This window comes from Pogoniulus pusillus, chromosome 12, assembly GCF_015220805.1.
Source record: "Pogoniulus pusillus isolate bPogPus1 chromosome 12, bPogPus1.pri, whole genome shotgun sequence".
Classification (NCBI taxonomy): Eukaryota; Metazoa; Chordata; class Aves; order Piciformes; family Lybiidae; genus Pogoniulus; species Pogoniulus pusillus.
The window spans coordinates 6654438-6676634 of record NC_087275.1 but is presented as its reverse complement, the minus strand read 5'-3'; the positions used below and the strand labels follow the sequence as shown (position 1 = coordinate 6676634).

The following is a 22197-nucleotide window of genomic DNA, read 5'->3' as shown; positions in this document are numbered from 1 at the left end:
AGGAACCTGTTCCAGTATTTTACCACTCCCATTGTAAAGAACTTCTTCCCTGCTCCTGTTTAAAGGCACTGCCCCTTGTTCTATTGCTACACACCCTTCCAAACAGTCCTTCCCCAGCCTTTCTGCAGGTCCCCATCAGAAACTCAAATGGAACTATAAGGTCTCCCTGAAGTGTTCTCTTCTCCAAGCTGAACAGCCCCAACTCTCTCAGCCTATCTTCATAGGAGAGGTGCTTCAGCCTTCTAATCACCTTTGTGGCCCTCCTGAACCCACTCCAGCAGGTCCATGTCCTTCTTGTGTGGCAGGCCCCAGAGCTGGGCACAGTACTCTAAGTAAAGTCTCACCAGAGCAGAGTGGGAGATTCACCTGAGTCTGCTGGCCATGCTTCTTTTGCTGCAGCCCACAATGCAATTGGCCTCTGGGCTGCAAGTGTGCATTATTGGCTCATGCCCAGCTTCTTGTCCACCAGTAACTCCAAGTCCATTCCTGGAGGACCACTCGCAACTTCATCATCCCCTAGCCTGTGTTGATATCAAAAGTTGTTCTGATCTAGGTACAGGACCTTGCGCTCATGAGATCCTCCTCAGTCCACCTCCTCCAGCCAGTCCAGGTCACTCTGGATGGCAATCTGGTTTTGAGTTTTATCAACCACACCACTGATAGCTTGGAATCATCTGCCAATACATTCAAATGTTATTTGTCAGTCCTCTCCACCACACTGCTGCAAACAACTTTGCGCATTCGTTATCAGGCATAGATAGAGGAGGGAACAAAACTGGCAGCAAAAATTCAGTATCAATGGTTTAGGCAAGATCATAGATAGGATCATAGATAGAATCATAGAATCAAGCAATTTGGAAGAGACCTCCAAGATCATCCAGTCCAACCGAGCACCCAGCCCTAGCCAATCAACTAGATCATGGCACTAAGTGCCTCATCCAGGCTTTGCTTGCACACCTCCAGGGATAGCGACTTCACCATCTCCCTGGGCAGCCCATTCCAATGCCAATCACTCTCTCTGCCAACAACTTCCTCCTAACATCCAGCCTATACTTTCCTTGCACAACTTGAGACTGTATCCCCTTGTTCTCTTGCTGGTTGTCTGAGAGAAGAAACCAACCCCCACCTGGCTACAGCCTCCTTTCAGGTAGTTGTAGGCAGCAATGAGGTCACCCCTGAGTCTCCTCTTCTCCAGGCTGCACACCCCCAGCTCCCTCAGCATCTCCTCATAGGGTTTATGTTCCAGGCCCCTCACCAGCCTTGTTGCCCTTCTCTGGGCACTTATTAGTTGAGATTTTAAAAGTACTGATGTGTGCTGAGGACCACTTCTGGTGGCACTCTATGTAATCAGTACTTTAAGCCCAGGTTAAGCCAATTTCCACATAAAATAAAACCACAACACAATAAATTGAACTGAACGATGAAAGTAATGTAAAAGGACATTCACTAGGAAGATTTTTTCTTCAGTTTTTCCCCTGTGAAAGCAACATCAGTCTTCCAAGCAAATGCATTCAGTGCCTGGAGCTCCATTTAGAGGGGAAGTCACCTTACCTAAATTATTTGTTATTAGCCCCCCCCCTCCAAACTCCAGCTGTGGTCAAAGGCACAGGAACCTTCTGAACAAGGGAATAGCTGCAAGTAGGCTTTGCCACATAGGCAGCCACAGTGCTGGGCTCATTCTTCAGAGCAGCTGCAGGCTACTGACCTTCCAAAGTAAGCTGCAAAGCTCCTATCTTCCCTTGGGTCATGGGAACAGAAAAATTACTTAAAAGGCAAGAGCTGAGACCAAAAAAACCTACAATATGCAACTGGCTGTTTTTTTCCACCTTCATATTTATATTCATTACTTCAATTGCCAAGGTATACCAGAAAAGCCTAGAATCTAGGACAAGTACTTAAAATGCCACACGTAACTCCTACTAACTACCTCTGAAAATTGGAACCTCATTGGCTATTGCTCAAGAACTGTTAGCAAGGAAGGGAAATAATCAATGAAAACGTGCTATTTGGTCAGGAACTGACTAAAAACTGAAGCAGAAAAAAAGGGAGTAGACATAGAATCATAGAAATCATAGAATCAACCAGGTTGGAGGAGACCTCCAAGATCATCCAGTCCAACCTAGCACCCAGCCCTATTCAGTCAAACAGACCATGGCACTAAGTGCCTCATCCAGTCTTTTTGAGTACTGTGTCCAGTTCTTGAGTCTTGTGTCCAGTTCTGGGCCCCTCAATTCAAGAAAGATGTTGAGGTGCTGGAACATGTCCAGAGAAGGGCAACAAAGCTGGTGAGGGGCCTGGAACACAAATCCTATGGGGAGAGGCTGAGGGAGCTGGGGGTGTGCAGCCTGTAGAAGAGGAGGCTCAGAGGTGATCTTATTACTGTCTACAACTACCTGAAGGGAGGTTGTAGCCAGGTGGGGTTGGTCTCTTCTCCCAGGCAACCAGCAATAGAACAAGAGGACACAGTCTCAAGTTGTGCCAGGGGAAGTCTCGACTGGATGTTAGGAGGAAGTTGTTGCTAGAAAGAGTGATTGGCATTGGAATGGGCTGCTCAGGGAGGTGGTGGAGTCACCATCCCTGGAGGTGTTCAAGCAAAGCCTGGATGAGGCACTTAGTGCCATGGTCTAGTTGACTGGCTAGGTCTGGGTGCTAGGTTGGACTGGCTGATCTTGGAGGTCTCTTCCAACCTGCTTGATTCTGTGATTCTATGATTCTTGAACACCTCAAGGGACGGTGCCTCCACCACCTCCCTGGGCAGCCCATTCCAATGCCAATCACTCTCTCTGGGAAGAACTTCCTCCTAACATCCAGCCTATACCTACCCCAGCACAACTTGAGACTGTGTCCCCCTAGTACTTAAGGAGACAAAATGTTATTTTCTCACATCACCTCAAAAAAAAAGGTACACAAATGTAGGGGTCATTATAAAAATAAAAAAAGGCTCTTTCTGAGCAGCAAGAATTTAGAAATATTTGTATATATGTCCCAAAGAATTTAGGCAGTAGATTATACAAAAGGAGAATGCAAACTAAGCTGGGCTTTATATTAAATACTAATTGCTCAAATGCAGATTACCCATGCTCTTCAACCAAGAAAATGTTGAAGATGTATATGACAAACCTGCCTTGAAAAGTGGTACTACCCAAGCACTTGCAAGTTGTTGTATATCAGGATCTTTCAAAGACCACAGTTCATACACAGATTGACATTTTCCTGAGTGCACACTGTCCTTGCTTACCACAGCTTGCTCTCACAAGCCCCTCTCCACACAGGCAAACATGAGGCAAAGCAAGACAAAAAACCCCTCTACGTTGGGGTGAAGAGTTTTACTGGAAACTAGGTGATCCTACTCTGGCAGGGGGGCTGGACCAGATGATCTTTTGAGGTCTCTTCCAGACCCTGATATTCTATGATTCTATGCTACAAATCTGCAAAGAGAGATGGCATGGTGAAAAAAAACACAGTATGACTTTTTAGGGACACCCTTTTATAGCTCTGATGTACCTTTTAACGCGTGATGTGACACTCTTCCCAGTCACTAGAGCATGCAACAAAAGGATGCAGTGATAAAATGCAGAATCATCTGAAGGACATCATGGGTAGTACTCAACTCACAGAAAGGCTCTTCCTGGCTGCAATTAAATAAGGAGGAAATTAGCAGCAGAAATGCATTGCAGGGTTTGGAAGACTGAATCTCTGTATTAGTGAGGTACTACAATGTATATCCTGAAGTACATCCTGTGTGACAGATGCCTATCGGTACGAGGATGCTCAAGGGACTGGAGGACATGTCCTATGAGGAGAGGCTGAGAGACTTGAGACTTTTTAGTCTGGAAAAGAGAAGACTTAGAGGGGATTTGATAAATGCTTATAAGTATCTCGAGGTGAGGAGAAAGTTCTTCACTGAGAGAGTCATTGGACACTGGAATGGGCTGCCCGGGGAGGTGGTGGAGTCGCCGTCCCTGGAGCTGTTCAAGGCAGGATTGGACGTGGCACTTGGTGCCATGGTCTAGCCTTGAGCTCTGTGGTAAAGGGTTGGACTTGATGATCTGTGAGGTCTCTTCCAACCCTGATGATACTGTGATACTATCTGAGGGCTGGCCAGGAGGAGGGGGACAGGCTCTGCTCACTGCTCCCTAGGATAGGACAAGGAGCAATGGGTGTTAGATGCAGCAAAAGAGGTTCTGCCTCAACACAAGGGGGAACTTCTTTACTGTAAGGGTCACAGAGCACTGGAACAGGCTTCCCACAGAGGTTGTGGGGTCTCCTTCTCAGGAGCCTTTCAAGGCCTGTCTGGATGTGTTCCTCTGTGATCTGTGTCAGATAGTATTGTCCTGCTCCATCAGGGGGGTTGGACTCGATGATCTCCTGGGACCCTTCCAACCCCTAACATCCTGTGATACTTCTCCCATGATTTGTGTAAGGGACACATCATCCCTAATGATCCCTTATGTGAACATAATGTTTGTAGCACAGGCAAGCAGCAAACTCAAGGAAGACTGAGAACCAACTTCTGATTTTGAGCCTATAGCTGTAACCATAGGAATGGCAACCTTTGGGTGCAGCATATCAGAAATGGAACAGTCTTTAGAGGACAGAGGGAGCTAAATGTTTTACTATGTGGTGCTGAACACACAACCAAAACAAACTTGATACACAGATCCCTAACACAAACCTTGTTAATCTTTAAAAACTCTTCTGAATTCGTTAGTTGGTTTGCTTTGGCTGTACACACAGCTTTTGCTTCACCTATTAAACTGTTTTTATCTGAATCTATGAGCTTTCTCACTTTTACCCTTCTGATTCTGTCACCCATCCCAGCAGGAGGGAGCAGTGAATGAGTGGCTGGGTGGGGCTAAGCTGCTTGCTGGGTTAAATCATGGCACACATGCGGACAAATTAGTTTCAGCCAAAAAAACCTCCCAAAGCAAACTGCAACTGCCATCTAAACATCCTGTGGGTAATGACTTTGTGCACTGAAATGTTACATCTACTATTTCAGTTTTTAAGTCTGCATTTCAAATGAAAAAGTGCAAAATAAGGTTTAGCAAATGAGATATTACAGATTTTGCTACTGCCTGCAGTTTCTGTTACATTAGACAAGCACATTATTTGCCTTAGCAAGCAGAAGAACAATGACTAAAATCTGCTATGATGCCATAACAGCTACATTAAGATAACTGCAAAAATAATTGTAGATTCACAACATCAGTTCTGTGCAAACATCTTCAGAAACATTGCTGTATCTTTAATTTGGTTTGCAGTGCCACATAAAGAACAGAGCTTAAGCCAAGGAGCAGGTATTGACAAGAGTAAAGCATGGCACATTCACAAATAACAGTCCTGGGCTTATTTTACTGTATCTACATGAGCAAATCTTTTAGAACAGATCAGGCCACACCTTGAGTGCTGTGGCCAGTTCTGGGCTCCTCAATTCAAGAGAGATGTTGAGACATTGGAATGTGTTCAGAGAAGGGTGATGAAGCTGGTGAGGGGTCTGGAGCATAGTCCTGTGAGGAGAGGCTGAGGGAGCTGGGGGTGTTTAGCCTGGAGAAGAAGAGGCTCAGGGGTGACCTTATTGCTGTCTACAACTACCTGAAGGGAGGCTGTAGCCAGGTGGGGTTGGTCTCTTCTGCCAGGCAAGCAGCAGCAGAACAAAGGGACACAGTCTCAAGTTGTGCCAGGGGAGGTCTAGGCTGGATGTTAGGAGGAAGCTGTTGGCAGAGAGAGTGATTGGCATTGGAATGGGCTGCCCAGGGAGGTGGTGGAGTCACTGTCCCTGGAGATGTTCAAGACAAGACTGGATGAGGCACTTAGTGCCATGGTCTAGTTGACTGGCTAGGGCTGGGTGCTAGGTTGGACTGGATGATGTTGGAGGTCTCTTCCAACCTGGTTGATTCTATGATTCTGTGAAAGTGGCTGGTGCTGAGATCCTTATGCTGCCTATGTATGTGGTTTGGACAATATACTGTGAACTAGATGGAGCTGCATCTCCTGTGCTGAAATCTAACCTTCCCAATGGGAACATTTATCCATTGCACATGTGAAGTCATTGCCATGTAAGTAGTGAAGTCCCACAGGGGTTAGTACTGGCACCAGTACTAACATCAATGACCTGGATGAGGGCAGAGGGTGCACTGCCAGCAAGTTTTCTGATGACAGCAAACTGGGTGGGAGTGGTTGACACACCAGAAGGATGTGCTGCTGTTCAGCGAGACTTGGACAGGGGAAAATTGAAAGCAATTCAACAAGGGCAAGTGTAGAGTCTTGCACATGGGAAAGAACAACCCCAGGTATCAGGATAGATTGGTCTGACTTGTTGGATAACAGTGGAGGGGAAAGGCGCCTGAGAGTCCTAATGGCTGGAAGGATGACCACGAGCCAGCAACCTGCCCTTGTGGCCAAGAAAGGCTGTGGTTAGTAGGTTGAGAGAGGTTCCCCTGCCCCTCTACTCTGCCCTGGTGAGGATGTATCTGGAATATTGTGTCCAGTTCTTGACCCCTCATTTCAAGAAGGTCATCAGGGAACTGCTTGAAGAAGTCCAGTGCAGAGCCACAAAAATGGTTAAGGGAGTGGAACACCCTCCTTACAAGGAGAGACTGAGTGAGCTGGGACTCTCTAGCTTGGAGAGGAGGAGACTGAGAGGTGACCTCATCAATGTTTAGAAATATGTAAAAGGAGGATAGAGCCAGGCCCTGCTGGGTGATGCCCAATGACAGGACAGGGACTAATGGGTGGAAATTGAGGCACAGGAAGTTCCATGTAAACATGAGGAGGATTTTTTTCCCCTGTGAGGGTGACAGAACACTAGAACAGGCTGCCCAGGGAGGTTGTGGAGTCTCCTTCTTTGTAGATATTCAAACCCTGCCTGGATGCATTCCTGTGTGATCTGGTGTAGGTGATCCTGCTGTGACAGGGGTGTTGCTCTAGGTGATCTTTTGAGGTCCCTTCCAACCCTTAATATGCTAAGATTCTGTGATTCTTTCAAGTACCAGTTCTGGGAAAATGCCATGTAGTATTACTACACATCATTTGGTTAATTAAGCAGTATAATTTGCAGAAATACTGGGCAGCAGCAGGTTGCTGCTGCTAGTAACATGACAGGGATGTAAAAACAGAAAGAGAAATGGGAAAAAAATACTGTAGAATGTGTGCTTAGAGAATAAAGCCCAATTACTCCACTTTCTGTGGCCTGCAGGTTTGTCACACAGATACCTGCTCCTGGGTGCCTGCATATTCTGCCAACAGCAGTCCCCGTGAAAGACAGGATGAGCACCTGGTTGATTCCAGTAAGAACTGGAAGAGAGTTAAGAAACAGTAAATTTTATATGTGTTTTGTGTGTGAGGCTTCAATTTCTTGTTTACCTTCATCACTCTGTCATCTGAGTTCTTGACATTGTACCTGTTATCCCGGGAGCATATGCAGTACCTCCATACTGGTGCAGATCTGACTGACTCCCCTGAAAGAGATGGGAAGAGGGTGGATTTGATTGCACCAACCCAGCAGGATGCAGCAAGGTTCACATCAATTTTGACTATTCCAGTGGGCATCAAAGCAACCCCAGCAGGTGATGTGTCTTCATGAGCCCTTCATATCTTCAGAATTTGTTTTGCTTCCTCCACAGTGCAAAAAGCTCTACATCTGGTGAGTTGTGGAGTGACTCTCTCAAATCCTGGGCAAGTCATTTGCCACAGATCAGCTTTTCAGAGTGGAGACTGCATGGAGCACACAGCAAACATTTAAAATATATGGAAGGACATGCTCAGACTTACAGTTTTTCCTCACAGGGAAGATTCCCTAAGAGCAACATTCAAGCATTGCTCAGCTGATGATAGCAAGCAAGAAGCTGATCATTAATTTGCACATCTCCAATTGCATCTTACATCTCTTCTGTTATAGTGCCATGGAGGCAGGGAATTAAGGTGAATGTCAGTGCTTGCAGGTCTGGGATGGACCTGAAAAGGAGCCACTAAATGAGGGTTACAAAATCTGCAAAAATTAGTCAAGTTAGTATTTAGAAGCTGGGCCTCTCAGGGTCTTTAACAATTGTCTTGGTTCTAACTTAAATTTCCCAGAGACTCAAATTTAGTTGATAGAACCAATAGCAATTTTTAGGATGCCCTTCCCTCTTTCCCCTTCTTTCCCAAAAGAAAAGGAATTAGATGGAGAGAGAGGAAAGGTAAGCAGACCCAAATAAATCATCTCACTGTGATTTGGAAGTTAAAAGAAGAAAAGTTTAACAATAAATAAAAGGTCTATGAGGTAAGGAAGTTACAAAGGTATAGGGAAGGGGAAACAAGACACAAAATACATATACATACAAACAGATTTGATGGCAGTGGGTTCTGTCTGCCTCGTGGGTGATGGCCATGTGGTGAAAGAAAGAGAACCAGGAACAGGATGGTGGTTGCTGTTGAGCAGGGATGCAGGGAGAACTAGGAACAGGATGGTGGTTGCTGTTGAGCAGGGGTGCAGGGAGAGAGAACCAGGAACAAGATGGCAGCTGCTGTTGAGCAGGGGTGCAGGGAGAGAGAACCAGGAACAGGATGGTGGCTGCTGGTGAGCAGGGATGTAGGGACAACCAGGAACAGGATGGTGGTTGTTGTTGAGCAGGGATGCAGGGAGAGAGAACCAGGAACAGGATGGTGGTTGCTGTTGAGAAGGGGTGCAGGGAGAGAGAACCAGGGACAGGATGGTGGTTGCTGTTGAGCAGGGATGCAGGGAGAACTAGGAACAGGATGGTGGTTGCTGTTGAGCAGGGATGCAGGGAGAACTAGGAACAGGATGGTGGTTGCTGTTGAGCAGGGATGCAGGGAGAACTAGGAACAGGATGGTGGTTGCTGTTGAGCAGGGATGCAGGGAGAGACAACCAGGAACAGGATGGTGGTTGCTGTTGAGCAGGGGTGCAGGGAGAGAGAACCAGGAACAAGATGGTGGTTGCTGTTGAGAAGGGGTGCAGGGAGAGAGAACCAGGGACAAGATGGTGGTTGCTGTTGAGCAGGGATGCAGGGAGAACCAGGAACAGGATGGTGGTTGCTGTTGAACAGGGATGCAGGGAGAACTAGGAACAGGATGGTGGCTGCTGTTGAGCAGGGATGCAGGGAGAGAGAGCAAGGAACAGGAAGTCCCCCTGATTTTATGGATCTTAGATAGAGAGGGGGGAGTGGGCAACCACCATCACCTGGTAGTGTTCAGACCCACCTGTGGGGAGGGGTCAAGACCACTTGGGGTCAGGTTCAAGATCACTCCCCCAGGAGGGTTAACCCTGTACAACAATGAAGTAAAATATGGGCCTACACCTGTATTTGTACTGCAGTCTTCTCTCTGTCCAAGTACTTGAAGAGATTTGGCTTTTACAGATGTTTTGGTGGGCCAAACCCCTTGCAAATCACAGAATTACAGGGGCTGGAATGGACCTCTGGTAAACATCTAGTCCAACTCCCTGCATCAACATACTCTGCTTGGTGGTGGGAGCCAGAGAAATAGGAAGGGACAAAGACACGAGCACTACTCAGAAGGTCCATATGGTTTGATAGAATAGACAGAAAACAGCTAGAGGCATGCAGGACTAAGTATGGCACAGTCCTGTGAGATGGTAGGACTCTGCAGGCACCTGCCTACATTGTCCAAAATAAACAGGAAGGTTCATAAGCTCTGTTCACAAAAAAACACCCAAAGCAGGTAAGACAGGTCAAAAGCTATGCCTAGCATCAAAGCACCATGGCTCAACACCCATCAAGGCTGTTAATACTAAAGGTCAGTGTGTTTAATTAGTCATAGAAATGTCTACCTAGGAGTTACTGTCAATGAAACATCAGCAATTATCTTTCCTGTTTAAACAACCCTAGGTGGTGTTTTACACCTTGAGTATCAGCACTCCACTTTAAATGGACTATTACAATCAACCACTGTAAGATGTAGGCACTACAAGGCAAAAAATTCCTGACAAGTGCTTCTGTAGCAGCAGCAGATGCTGAGGTCTGAGGTGTCTGCTCCTTTCATGTTTTGTATCTGAACTAACAAAGATTTCTGGGAGAGTAACTCTCTCTGTGTAGTGATGGAAGATTAGGACTTGCCTCCCTCCACCCAATCAAGTACTGAAACCCAACAGAGAACTAAATAATTACCTTCCTTTTTTTATTCCTTTTGGTGTTGATATTCAAACAGCTGTCCCTAGCTCATTTCCAGCTATATGCCAGTATGGTTTTATGTTCCCTTTAATGTGTATGTGCACACTTGGTGATAGCATTTCCAGGGATGCATTAACCACCAGTGATGCCTTGTGCTTGCCCCATTCACAAGGAAAAGATTAAAAGAAAAAAAGAAAGCTGGAAAAGCCTAACACTGCATTAAGCATATCTGATTTTTTCTTTATCACCTCCTGCCAGATAGCCTCAGTCAGGCAAACCGTGGTCAGTTTGGTTTAAAATAGTCACTAACATTACTGAATGATTCCTTGGGGAGTAAAAAAGGAACTAACAGGCCACTGGGGGACACATGAACACTGTACTAATCACAGAGTCATAGAATGGTTTAGGTTGGAAGGGACCTCAAAGATCATCCAGTTCCAAGCCCCTGCCATAGGCAGGGACACTTCCCACTAGAACAGGTTGCTCAAGGTCTCATCCAACCTGGACTTGAACACCTCCAGGGGGTAGCAGCCACAACCTCCCTGGGCAACCTGTGCCAGTGTCTCACCACCCTCACTGCAAAGAACCCTTTCCTAACATCTACTTTGAATCTCCCCTCTGCCAGTTTAAACCCATTGCCCCTTGTCCTGTCATTCCAAGACCTTGTCAATAGTCCCTCCCCAGCCTTCCTGTAGGTCCCCTTCAGATACTGGAAGGCTACTATAAGGTCTCCTTGAAGAATTCTCTTCTCCAGACTGAGGAGCCCCAACTCTTGTAGCCTGTCCTCACAGCAGAGCTGCTGCAGCCCTCTGATCACCTTTGTAGCCCTCCTCTGGACTCACTCCAATAGTTCCATGTCCTTCTTTTGTTGGGGCTCCAGCACTGCACACAGTACTCCAGGTGGGGTCTGACAAGAGCAGAGTAAAAGGGCAGGACCCCCTCCCTTGCCCTGCTGGCCACACTGCTCTTGCTGCAGCCCAGCACACGGTTGTTGTGTGGCTGCACATGCACACTGCCAGCTCCTCTTGAGCTTTTCATCAACCCAGACACCCAGGTTCTTTTCCTCAGAGCTCCTCTCAGCCTTTTCCCACCCAGCCTGGATTTGTGTTTGGGATTGTGCCAACCCAGGTGCAGGACCTTACACTTGGCCTTAATTCCATGAGGTTAGCCTGGGCCCACCTCTCCAGCCTGTCCAGGTCCCTCTGGATGGATCCTTGCCCTGAGGCAAATTGACTGTGCCACACAGCTTGGTATCATCAGCAAACCTGCTGAGGGTGCACTCAATTCCTATGTCCATGTCACTGACAAAGACATCAAACAGCACTGGTCCTAGCACTGACCCCTGAGGGTCTCCAGGTGGACATTGTGCTGTTGATCACCACTCTCTGCATGCAATCATCCAGCCAATTCCTTATCCAGCAAGTGGTCCACCCATCAAGTCTGTGTTTTCCCACATCCAGTGACTTAATCTGCTTTCATCTCGCCAGCCAGTCCTTTTTGAAGTGGACAGATGACCCAGTTTTTGGCAGAGGTGGTGTGCTGATCCCAGCAACCAGACAAACACACTCACAAGCTGCTTGCTTACTCCTTGCCTCACCCAAGATGGGAAGGAAACAGAAGGAAGGTGAGACGACTTGTGGATTAAGATAGTGTTTAACCAGAGAAAGCAAAAGATGCATGTACAAGCAAAGCAGAAATAGAAGTGAATCCATGACTTTCTATCAGCAGGCAGCTGTCCAGCCTGACAAGACACGAGTGAGGGCAGAGCAGGATACAGACAGCCTTCACACTGCAAGCACCATTCAGCAAAAGCCAAAACGCTGCTCCTTTATCAGCACCATTTTAGGCACAAACACAGCACAGCACCAAAGGGCTGCTAGGAAGAGTGTAACCGCATTGCAGCCATATCCAGTACAGAGGCACAGCTAGCTGCTTCCCAGCAGCTCTCTATTCTCCACTGTCTCTCAAGAACAGAATTGGTTCTACTGTTAGAAAAAGACTCACCCAGACTACTGGAAAGTAGCAGAACAAAAATTACCATGGGGAAGACACTACAACAGACATACCTTTCTTCCTAAATGTACTGCATCTGTTTTGTTGTACACCTCACACCCTGAGCAAAGACCAAGCGATACAGATTAAGCATACATCATCCTATCACAGGCTGCCCTTATTTTATATCTTTACACTGTGATTTGCTAGGGATAGTCAGAAGAAACAAGCAAGTTTAGAGGGAGTTCCCTCCTAGCTTTTAACAATGCTGCAGATTATCTTGAAGTCAAATGGCACGGCTGATTTTAATCCTCTCCTAATAGTCTGTCTTAACTTCAGAGGACAGTTTTCAGAACTAGTTTAATTAAACACATCTTTTATTTTTCAGAGTTCAGAATAGCTTTGTAAATAGGCAATGAATATCAGCTAAGCTGTAACCTATTACTTCAATGCCTACAAGTGCTCACATTTTCTCATAATTCATTTTAGGCTTTAACTTACCATGAACATCCAAGAGTTATTTATATTTACAGAGTACATACTGTACTCCCAGGCATGGAAAAACACAATTTGTCTCATCTAATGAGTCATCATTAGCTTTTGTTTTTACCTTTCCATAAGCAGAGTATTTCAGATGCATTCAGAGCTATTTTTATGCAACACTTTATATAACTCTTTTTAATAAGGGCAGTCACATGTCAGTATATCACTATTACTGTAACTTATTTTTGGATAAAGAAAAAGCCTACATAAATGAAACACTGCACAAAGAAAATGTCTGTTTATAAATAAAGCCAAAGAACACCAAAACTTTTAAGTTTTTATATGCCAGTTCTCTCTGTGAGAATTAAAATACAACTCCAAATGATCTGGAAATCCAGAGAGATGAAACTATGTATGTGGCAGAGAAGACAGCTCTCCATTACAGCAAATAACCTCAGCTCCTGCACTGTATACTTGCACCATACATGCACAACACTTGCACCATATACTATCAAGAGTAGAAAAATGCACATGTGGTCTTCCTCTGCAAGAAAAATTCTCCTGGATTGCTAGGAAGAAGCCAGCTCACAAACTGAGTTTTGTGAAATTGAGATCCCAGATAAGGTACAATGTATGAAATTAAAGCTTCATCTCCGTAGCAGTCCACCAATGTCTCAGTTCCAATCTCCCAGAGACTCAAATATAGTTGATACATTTAAAATATATGCAAGGACATGCTCAGACTTATAATTTTTCCTCACGGGGAAGATTCCCTAAGAGCAACATTCAAGCATTGCTCAGCTGATGATAGCAAGCAAGAAGCTGATCATTAATTTGCACATCTCCAATTGCATCTTACATCTCTTCTGTTATAGTGCCATGGAGGCAGGGAATTAAGGTGCTTGCAGGTCTGGGATGGACCTGAAAAGGAGCCACTAAATGAGGGTTACAAAACCTGCAAAAAATAGTCAAGTTAGTATTTAGAAGCTGGGCCTCTCGGGGTCTTTAACAATTGTCTTGGTTCTAACTTAAATTTCCCAGAGACTCAAATATAGTTGATAGAACCAATAACAATTTTTAGGATGCCCTTCCCTCTTCCTTCCCAAAGGAAGAGGAATTAGATGGAGAGAGAGGAAAGGTAAGCAGACCCTAATAAATAATCTCACTGTGATTTGGAAGTTAAAAGAAGAAAAGTTTAACAATAAATAAAAGGTCTATGAGGTAGGGAAGTTACAAAGGTATAGGGAAGGGGAAACAAGATACAAAATATGTAAACATACAACCAGATTTGATGGCAATGGGTTTGTCCCCCTCGTGGGTGATGGCCATGTGGTGAAACAAATAGCAGCACGAAACAGGAATGGTGATTGCTGGTGAGCAGGAAGGCAGGGGAGAGAGTGAGACAAAGAAGAAGTCCCCCCTGCTTTTATGGATGTTAAGGGAGGAAGGAAGAGTGGGCTAACCACCATCACCTGGTAGTGTTCAGACCCAGCCCTGAGGAGGGGCCAAGACCACCTGGGGTCAGGTTCAAGAGCACTCCCTCAAGAGGGTTAGCCCTGTACTTCCAACAATGACAATACACCGAGTTTGGAAATATTAGACAATGAGTGTCCTGGTAGGGCATAAATCCTGCCAGGCTGCTTTAACCCTTGCTCTCCTCCTGTTGTGAGAAGTCAAGTACAATGAGCAAATAATAAGGGTTTGGCCCCAGCAAAGCCTTGAGGGCTTAGCACCACGTCTCAGGTGTCTTGTGCTGCTCTTCAGCATGCCTGCATGGTCACACGAGGCATGAAGCTTTGAATTCACTGGCCAGCAGAATGCTGCTAGTGCCTATTGGGCAGTTTCACTGTCAAAATGCTGTATTTGATGGGGGGTGATTTAGAGGCCACCTTCCTGCACTGACCTTTCACCACCAGCAGCACCTCATTCACAGCTCGTTAACTGGGAATCACGGCACCCACTTGTATGCAGCCTGCACTAGCTCAGCAGCAGCATCTCAGCTCTTCTCTCATTCCCTCTGCCTGGAATATTTTGCATTTTACCCTGGGATCATTACCCTGAGTTTTGGAAGCATCTTTGTACGGGAGACTTACTCAAGGACCAAAGCGTTGTTTGTGAGTACATCTGCTGGAGTTAATGCTAAGACCCCATAAGCATAGTTAGAATTGTTCCTGGTTTCATGTTCCTGGTTTCCAAGTTCTGATTGATTAAACTGCTTAATTCTGTGCAACTCCTTCCTGTCAAGCAAAAATCCAGAGAATCTCAGAGAATTTTTCCAATTTTTGGAATATTAATAGTAAAAATTAGTATTAATACAGAAAATAATATTCATAATTCATAACTGCTTGTGAATAAGGAAACTCTTAAATGCTGAATATTTAAATGCCTCAGAAGGTTAACAGACATCAACATACACCCCCCCCCATCCTCTTTAACATCTTCATAGATGATCTGGATGAGGGCATGGAGTCAGTCATCAGCAAGTGTGCAGATGACACTAAGCTGGGGGCAGATGTGGCTGGGTTGGAGGGCAGAAGGGCTCTGCAGCGGGACCTGGACTGCCTGGACAGATGGGCAGAGTCCAATGGGATGGCATTCAATAGCTCCAAGTGCAGGGTGCTGCACTTTGGCCACAACAACCCCATGCAGAGATACAGGCTGGGGTCGGAGTGGCTGGAGAGCAGCCAAACAGAGAGGGATCTGGGGGTGCTGATTGATACCTGCCTGAACATGAACCAGCAGTGTGCCCAGGTGGCCAGGAGAGCCAGTGGCATCCTGGCCTGCATCAGGAATGGTGTGGCCAGCAGGAGCAGGGAGGTCATTCTGCCCCTGTACTCTGCACTGGTTAGACCTCACTTTGAGTACTGTGTTCAGTTCTGGGCCCCCCAGTTTAGGAGGGACATTGAGATGCTTGAGCGTGTCCAGAGAAGGGCAACGAGGCTGGGGAGAGGCCTTGAGCACAGCCCTACGAGGAGAGGCTGAGGGAGCTGGGATTGGTTAGCCTGGAGAAGAGGAGGCTCAGGGGGGACCTTATTGCTGTCTACAACTACCTGAGGGGTGGTTGTGGCCAGGAGGAGGTTGCTCTCTTCTCTCAGGTGACCAGCACCAGAACAAGAGGACACAGCCTCAGGGTGCACCAGGGGAGATTTAGGCTGGAGGTGAGGAGAAAGTTCTTCCCTGAGAGAGTCATTGGGCACTGGAATGGGCTGCCCGGGGAGGTGGTGGAGTCGCCGTCCCTGGAGCTGTTCAAGGCAGGATTGGACGTGGCACTTGGTGCCATGGTCTAGCCTTGAGCTCTGTGGTAAAGGGTTGGACTTGATGATCTGTGAGGTCTCTTCCAACCCTGATGATACTGTGATACCTGGAATAGAATATCCATATTTATATTAGTCAAACAATTTCTGATGTGCATTCAGTTAGCCCTCACCTTTCACTGCTTAACTAAGAAACTTATTTTTGAGTGCTGAGAAAGGAGACATAAACAAACAGGAATTTATTTCTTTAACTATTAGTGGAAACATGAAAAAAAAAATAAAAGGAGGAGTGGGGGACATGAAAATTATAAGCTACTTACATCACCATTTCAAAACAGAACTCTGACCAACATATTAATAGAAACAGATAACACCTTGTGTTACTTTGGAGTATCATAGAACTACTTACCTAGTCTGGTATCTTAGTGTTCATACAGCAGGTCTTCTTCTACCAGAAGATTAGCTACATCACGTTCCTGTCTTTCAGAGCACATGGTTCAACTCTTGTGCAAGACAAATTTTATAGGAGAAAAAATACAACCAACAACCTCACCAGACAGAGAATTCGTTTTCCCATTAAAATCTATTTTCCAGAAGTACTCACCAAGTAAAAATAGAATCACAGAATCAACCAGGTTGGAAGAGACCTCCAAGATCATCCAGTCCAACCTAGCACCCAGCCCTAGCCAGTCAACTAGACCATGGCACTAAGTGCCTCAGCCAGGCTTTGCTTCAACACCTCCAGGGACGGCGACTCCACCACCTCCCTGGGCAGCCCATTCCAATGGTAAGTCACTCTCTGTGTGGGAAGAACTTCCTCCTGACATCCAGCCTAGATCTCCCCTGGCACAACTTCAGATTGTGTCCTCTAGTTGTTACTGGTTGCCTGGGAGAAGAGACCAACCTCCACCTGGCTACAGCCTCCCTTCCGGTAGTTGTAGACAGCAATGAGGTCACCTCTGAGCCTCCTCTTCTCCAGGCTAAACAACCTCAGCTCAGTCATGATGATAGACAGCTGCATAACAGTAACAAGGGACCTTCAAGTCTTTCAGTCTGAGTGTGACACTAAACATGAGATGAATTTGCAGCAGATGAATCCCTCTTCATAATCCATCCAAACACAAAGAGCAGGAGGAAGAAACTGTCTCCTCACGGGTACTGCAAAAGAAGATTTTCCAGCCTTGCAAGAAAGGAAGGAGGTACCCACCTTTAGAATGTAGAAGTGGACTCCAAAAAAACCCTACTCATTATGCTTCCTCTACAAAAATGGACCAAAAACCCCAAACCCCAATAATTGTACTTCCTATACAATGCAAAAGCAGACTCCAAAAACACCCTAATAATTATGCTTCCTATACAATGAAAAGTGAACTCCAAAAACACTCTAATAATCATGCTTCCTAGACAATGCAAAAGTGGACTCCAAAAACACTCTAATAATTATGCTTCCTATACAATGAAAAGTGGACTCCAAAAACACTCTAATAATTATGCTTCCTATACAATGAAAAGTGGACTCCAAAAACACCCTAATGATTATGCCTCCTAGACAATGCAAAAGTGAACTCCAAAAACACTCTAATAATTATGCTTCCTATACAATGAAAAGTGGACTCCAAAAACACCCTAATGATTATGCCTCCTAGACAATGCAAAAGTGGACTCCAAAAACACCCTAATAAATATCCTTCCTAGACAATGCAAAAGTGGACTCCAAAAAACACCCTAATAAATATGCTTCCTTTACAGTGCAAAAGTGGACTCCAAAAACACCCTACTTATATGTTCACTTTGAAAACTTAGCCATCTGCTCTTTTTAATTGATCATTAGAAATAAAAATGTGTGTAGGACAAATATTCTACCAACCTCATTAGACTGTTACTCACCAAGACAAGTTCCTGATTTCAAGATGGAGCAAAATCCAACACTATCCCTCTGGTATTAAGACTACTGAGCAAACCAACACTATCCCTCTGGTATTAAGACTACTGAGCAATCCTTTTACAGCACAAGCAATGAAACCATATATCCAACTGTTTTATCCTTCTTAGGAGTTTATTTTGCATGTCATTTTACACAGTTTATACTTCACATCATACACTTATTTCTTCTTTGGAAAAAAAAATGATAGCATTGACACTTGCCTTGCATTACACTTTGAAACCTGGAACTGGTGCCCAGTGAGAGAAAAAGAAACCATCACCCTATAAAACATATTAGGTCAGTACGGTGTAAATATAACATGTATTAGAAGTTGCTCGTTATTTCACTACAAGGAAAACAAACTGGGGGGAAAAAAAAGATAAAGAAAAAAACTAAAAGAAAAAGAAGAGAATCAGTTCCAGTTGCTAAAACAATTCAGTGTATTTTCTTTAAAGCCTTATGTGTAATGAGAATGCTTTTATTAGCCCACTAATAAAACAACGATCAAACCGGTGTAGAGGAAAATGAAGCATGATCCTAAACAGTATTATGATACTTGACTGCAATATACAAATCTCTGTCACACAGAACATGGTAGACTGGGGATTTTTGCTAAGTCATTTCAGTGTGAACTATTTTCTGTCATCCTGCATCATATCATCCCCTATTTTCTTTAAGGGGTAAGCTGCAAGGAAGCACTCCATAAAAGCAGTGATAGATTTTCAGTGCTGGCACAACTATTTGGTGGTTTAGGCAACGGTTCACATAGAAATCTAGGCAAGATTGTGACTTGTAAGAGGTCACAGACATCTTCCTCTTTGGCTATAAGTTAGAAAATTCAGATTTGTACCAAAAAAACCCAACAACCCCATGCACCTCAGAACCAATTCAAATATTCCTTTTATTTGTTTTTTAAATAAATGGAACAAAATAAAGCATGTTTCGTTCATTTGGGATTATACTTCCAGAATACTCTGCAATACAGCTTCAAATATACAAAATCTTACTCTTTACAAAAAAAGAGTTGTAGCTCATGAAAGAACTCACTTGAATAATCTTAGCAGCACTCCAGTAATTAACTACCTTGATCTGATTGAAAAAAAAAAAAAGAAACAACAAAACACCTTAGTTTGATCACTGTGTTTTGAGACTGCTTCTTCACGGGAAGCAATGTTTCAAAAGTTATATAAAAGTGCAAGAACATCATCATGTTCCAAGCTGAAAGGCAGCTTCTAGAAAGAGTGAAATCAGTGTTGCAAGGTCCTGATATTAGTGAAACAAATGGCAAGGTCCTGACATTAGTGAAACAAATGCAATGGGAAGAATGGCGTTTAAAGTACACCCTGCAGCGTGGTACCATTGCAGTAAGAACAAAGTACCTTTCTCACTGAATGTTTTATTCATCTCAATAAAATGGTTGTGCAAGTGATCTTTTCAGCTGTTATCCAGTGAGATGCATATTTGATTGGGAGCAAATAAGCAATGCACACAATAGCATCAGCAGGCCACCAGACAACTGACCTGCTCGTTTTGTTGTTTGGCATTTTTGTGCAATTTTAGTTGAGTGGAAAAAAAAATGGCAAAGTACAATACCCTCAGAGGACCTTATCAACTATTTTTGGAGAAACATTTCTAATCCCATGTTGGACTTCTTTGAAGAAGAGGAGCCTCAGATGAGATCCCCCAAACTGTTTAGGCTGCCTTTTAGCCAAAAACTTGTTTCATTTAAGCGAACTACCTACTTTTGTAGAGAAGCATTGATATACAATGAACATTTGAATTCACTATCAAAACAAGGGTTATAAGAAATTACAAACTTTGGAGCAGGATCACTCTTGATATTCCTGATAGAATTCTGTAAACAACAATTTAATCGAGCATACCTCCTGGTTTGCAATATCTTAAATGTGATTTTGTACTACAGAACTACAAAGCCAACATTTTCCTTCCTGCCTCTTCTGTAGTTTCCTCAAAAGAGTTTCTAGCAAGTCAAGAGCTCTGCAATTATATGTGAATATTAACCTAACATTTAAAACACCTAATTTTACTATATTCAGTTTCAGAAAGCTTCCCTAGAGCAAGTTTTGTTATGCTTAGTACCAGTACAGCGTATCAGCACTTCTGTGACTTGTTTCTCCAGTGGCAGAGAACTTCATTTTGGGATATCCATATTCTGAAGCACAATAGCCACTCTGCTTGGAATGTACACCTAGGGAAGATATGAAAAGAAGAACAGGTGAAAAAAAAAACCACATAGACCTGACAGATCATAACTTCTACATAAGAATATGTGGAAAAACACACAGGAAATTTTAACTGCTTAAAGTTGGTAATGTCTGCAATGGTGTGGCTCGTGTTAATTATACAGAGAATGATCATAGACTGATAGTCCCTAGCACTGGAATTATACAAGATAACCTAACAGACATATTCACTGCAATCTCTGCTCTTCTCTATCTCTGTTTCTTTTTTTCATTCATTCATTTATTTATTATTATTTAATTTTAAATAATCTCACCTTGGTGTGTTTTAAAGTGGATTCCAGTAGAGGGCCTCAGACAAAGAACAGTCATAGACTGATTAGTCCCTAGCACTGGAATTACACAAGATAACCTAACAGACATATTCACTGCAATCTCTGCTCTTCTCTATCTCTGTTTTTTTTTTTTTTCCATTCATTCATTTATTTATTAATTATTATTATTGAATTTTACATCATCTCACCTTGTTATATTTTAAAGTGGATATGGTATATATTAAAGTGGATACCAGTAGAGGGCCTCATACAAAGAAGGAAAGCAGCCAGGAGGAAAGGGACCTGGGAGTACTGATAGACAGTAAGCTGAAGATGAGCCAGCAGTGTGCCCAGGTGGCCAAGAGAGCCAATGGCATCCTGGCCTGCATCAGGAACAGTGTGGCCAGCAGGACAAGGGAGGTTATTCTTCCCCTGTACTCAGCACTGGTCAGGCCACACCTTGAGTACTGTGTCCAGTTCTGGGCCCCTCAATTCAAGAAAGATGTTGAGGTGCTGGAACATGTCCAGAGAAGGGCAACAAAGCTGGTGAGGGGCCTGGAGTACAAATCCTATGAGGAGAGGTTGAGGGAGCTGGGGCTGTTTAGCCTGGAGAAGAGGAGGCTCAGGGGTGATCTTATTACTGTCTACAACTACCTGAAGGGACATTGTAGCCAGGTGGGGGGTGGCCTCTTCTCCCAAGTAACCAGCAATAGAACAAGGGGACACAGTCTCAAGTTGTGCCAGGGTAGGTATAGGCTGGATATTAGGAAGAAGTTCTTCACAGAGAGAGTGATTTCCCATTGGAATGGGCTGCCCAGGGAGGTGGTGAAGGCACCGTCCCTGGGGGTCTTCAAGAAAAGCCTGGATGAGGCACTTAGTGCCATGGTCTAGTTGACTGGCTAGGGCTGGGTGATAGGTTGGACTGGATGATATTGGAGGTCTCTTCCAACCTGGTTGATGCTATGATTCTATGAAGGGTCATAGACTGATTAGTCCTTAGCCCTGGAACTATACAAGATAACCTAAAAGACATATTCATTGCTATCTCTGCTCTTTTCTCTCACTCTCTTTCTTTTTTTGTTCATTCATTTATTGATTTATTGTTATTTAATTTTAAATCATCTCACCTTGGTATATTTTGAAGTGGATATGGTATATATTAAAGTGCATACCAGTAGAGGGCCTCATACAAAGAATGGCCATGGACTGATTAGTCCCTAGAACTGGAATTATACAAGACAACCAAAAAGACATATTCATTGCAATCTCTGCTCTTTTCTCTCTCTCTGTTTCTTTTTTTTTATTCATTTATTTATAATTACAATTTCATTTTAAATCATCTCACCTTGGTATATTTCAAAGTGGATATGGTATATTTTAAAGTGGATACCAGTAGAGGGCCTCACACAAAGAATGGCCATAGACTGATTAGTCCCTAGCACTGGAATTACACAAGATAACCTAAAAGACATATTCACTGCAATCTCTGCTCTTTTCTCTCTCTCTCTGTTTATCTTTTTTTTTTAATTCATGTATTTAATTATTATTATTATTATTATATTTTAAATAATCTCACCTTGGTATATTTTGAAGTGGATACCAGTAAAGGGCCTCATATGACTTACAATGATCAATTTCAAGAACCATGAGGGCATTCAGGTAAAAAAAATGTACAGCTGAAAAGGTCAAAGTTTCACAACACTTCCCTGCTGTGAATTAAAGTTGCTCCAAGGTCTATGATGTCATTTCATACAGGTACACACCAACAGTATGACGCTCTTGGAGTTTCAGTGTCTGTGCAATGTAACTTACTCTCAAAACTAGACAGATTCAGAACAGACTACTGTATTATTGCATTTTACTTACCCCTCTTATGCATGATTATCATAAACCCCCTC

General features: G+C 44.0%; 1 protein-coding gene and 1 long non-coding RNA gene across 6 annotated transcripts in view; both read right to left on the bottom strand.

Annotated features, from left to right (window-relative positions):
• Window positions 1-3510: 3510 nt before the first annotated feature.
• Window positions 3511-13982, bottom strand: LOC135179968 (uncharacterized). 3 transcript variants are annotated; one of them, XR_010304209.1, is made up of 4 exons: window positions 13887-13982; window positions 7403-7460; window positions 7216-7296; window positions 3511-3632 (listed from the first exon to the last, which is right to left on the bottom strand). It is a non-coding gene; the product is annotated as an uncharacterized LOC135179968 (long non-coding RNA). The 3 variants fall into 3 exon arrangements; XR_010304210.1 differs by lacking the exon at window positions 7216-7296 and having other exon boundaries at window positions 7366-7460; XR_010304208.1 differs by lacking the exon at window positions 3511-3632 and having other exon boundaries at window positions 7110-7296.
• A 4673-nt stretch (window positions 13983-18655) lies between these two features.
• The window catches only part of GBE1 (1,4-alpha-glucan branching enzyme 1), a 158186-nt gene continuing 154644 nt past the window's right edge, over window positions 18656-22197 (bottom strand). For all 3 annotated transcript variants that reach the window (XM_064152290.1, XM_064152291.1, XM_064152292.1), the window contains one exon: window positions 18656-19993. In XM_064152290.1, the coding sequence (XP_064008360.1) occupies window positions 19937-19993 (57 nt within the window). In that variant the 3' untranslated portion in view covers window positions 18656-19936. The remainder of the gene's footprint in view (window positions 19994-22197) is intronic.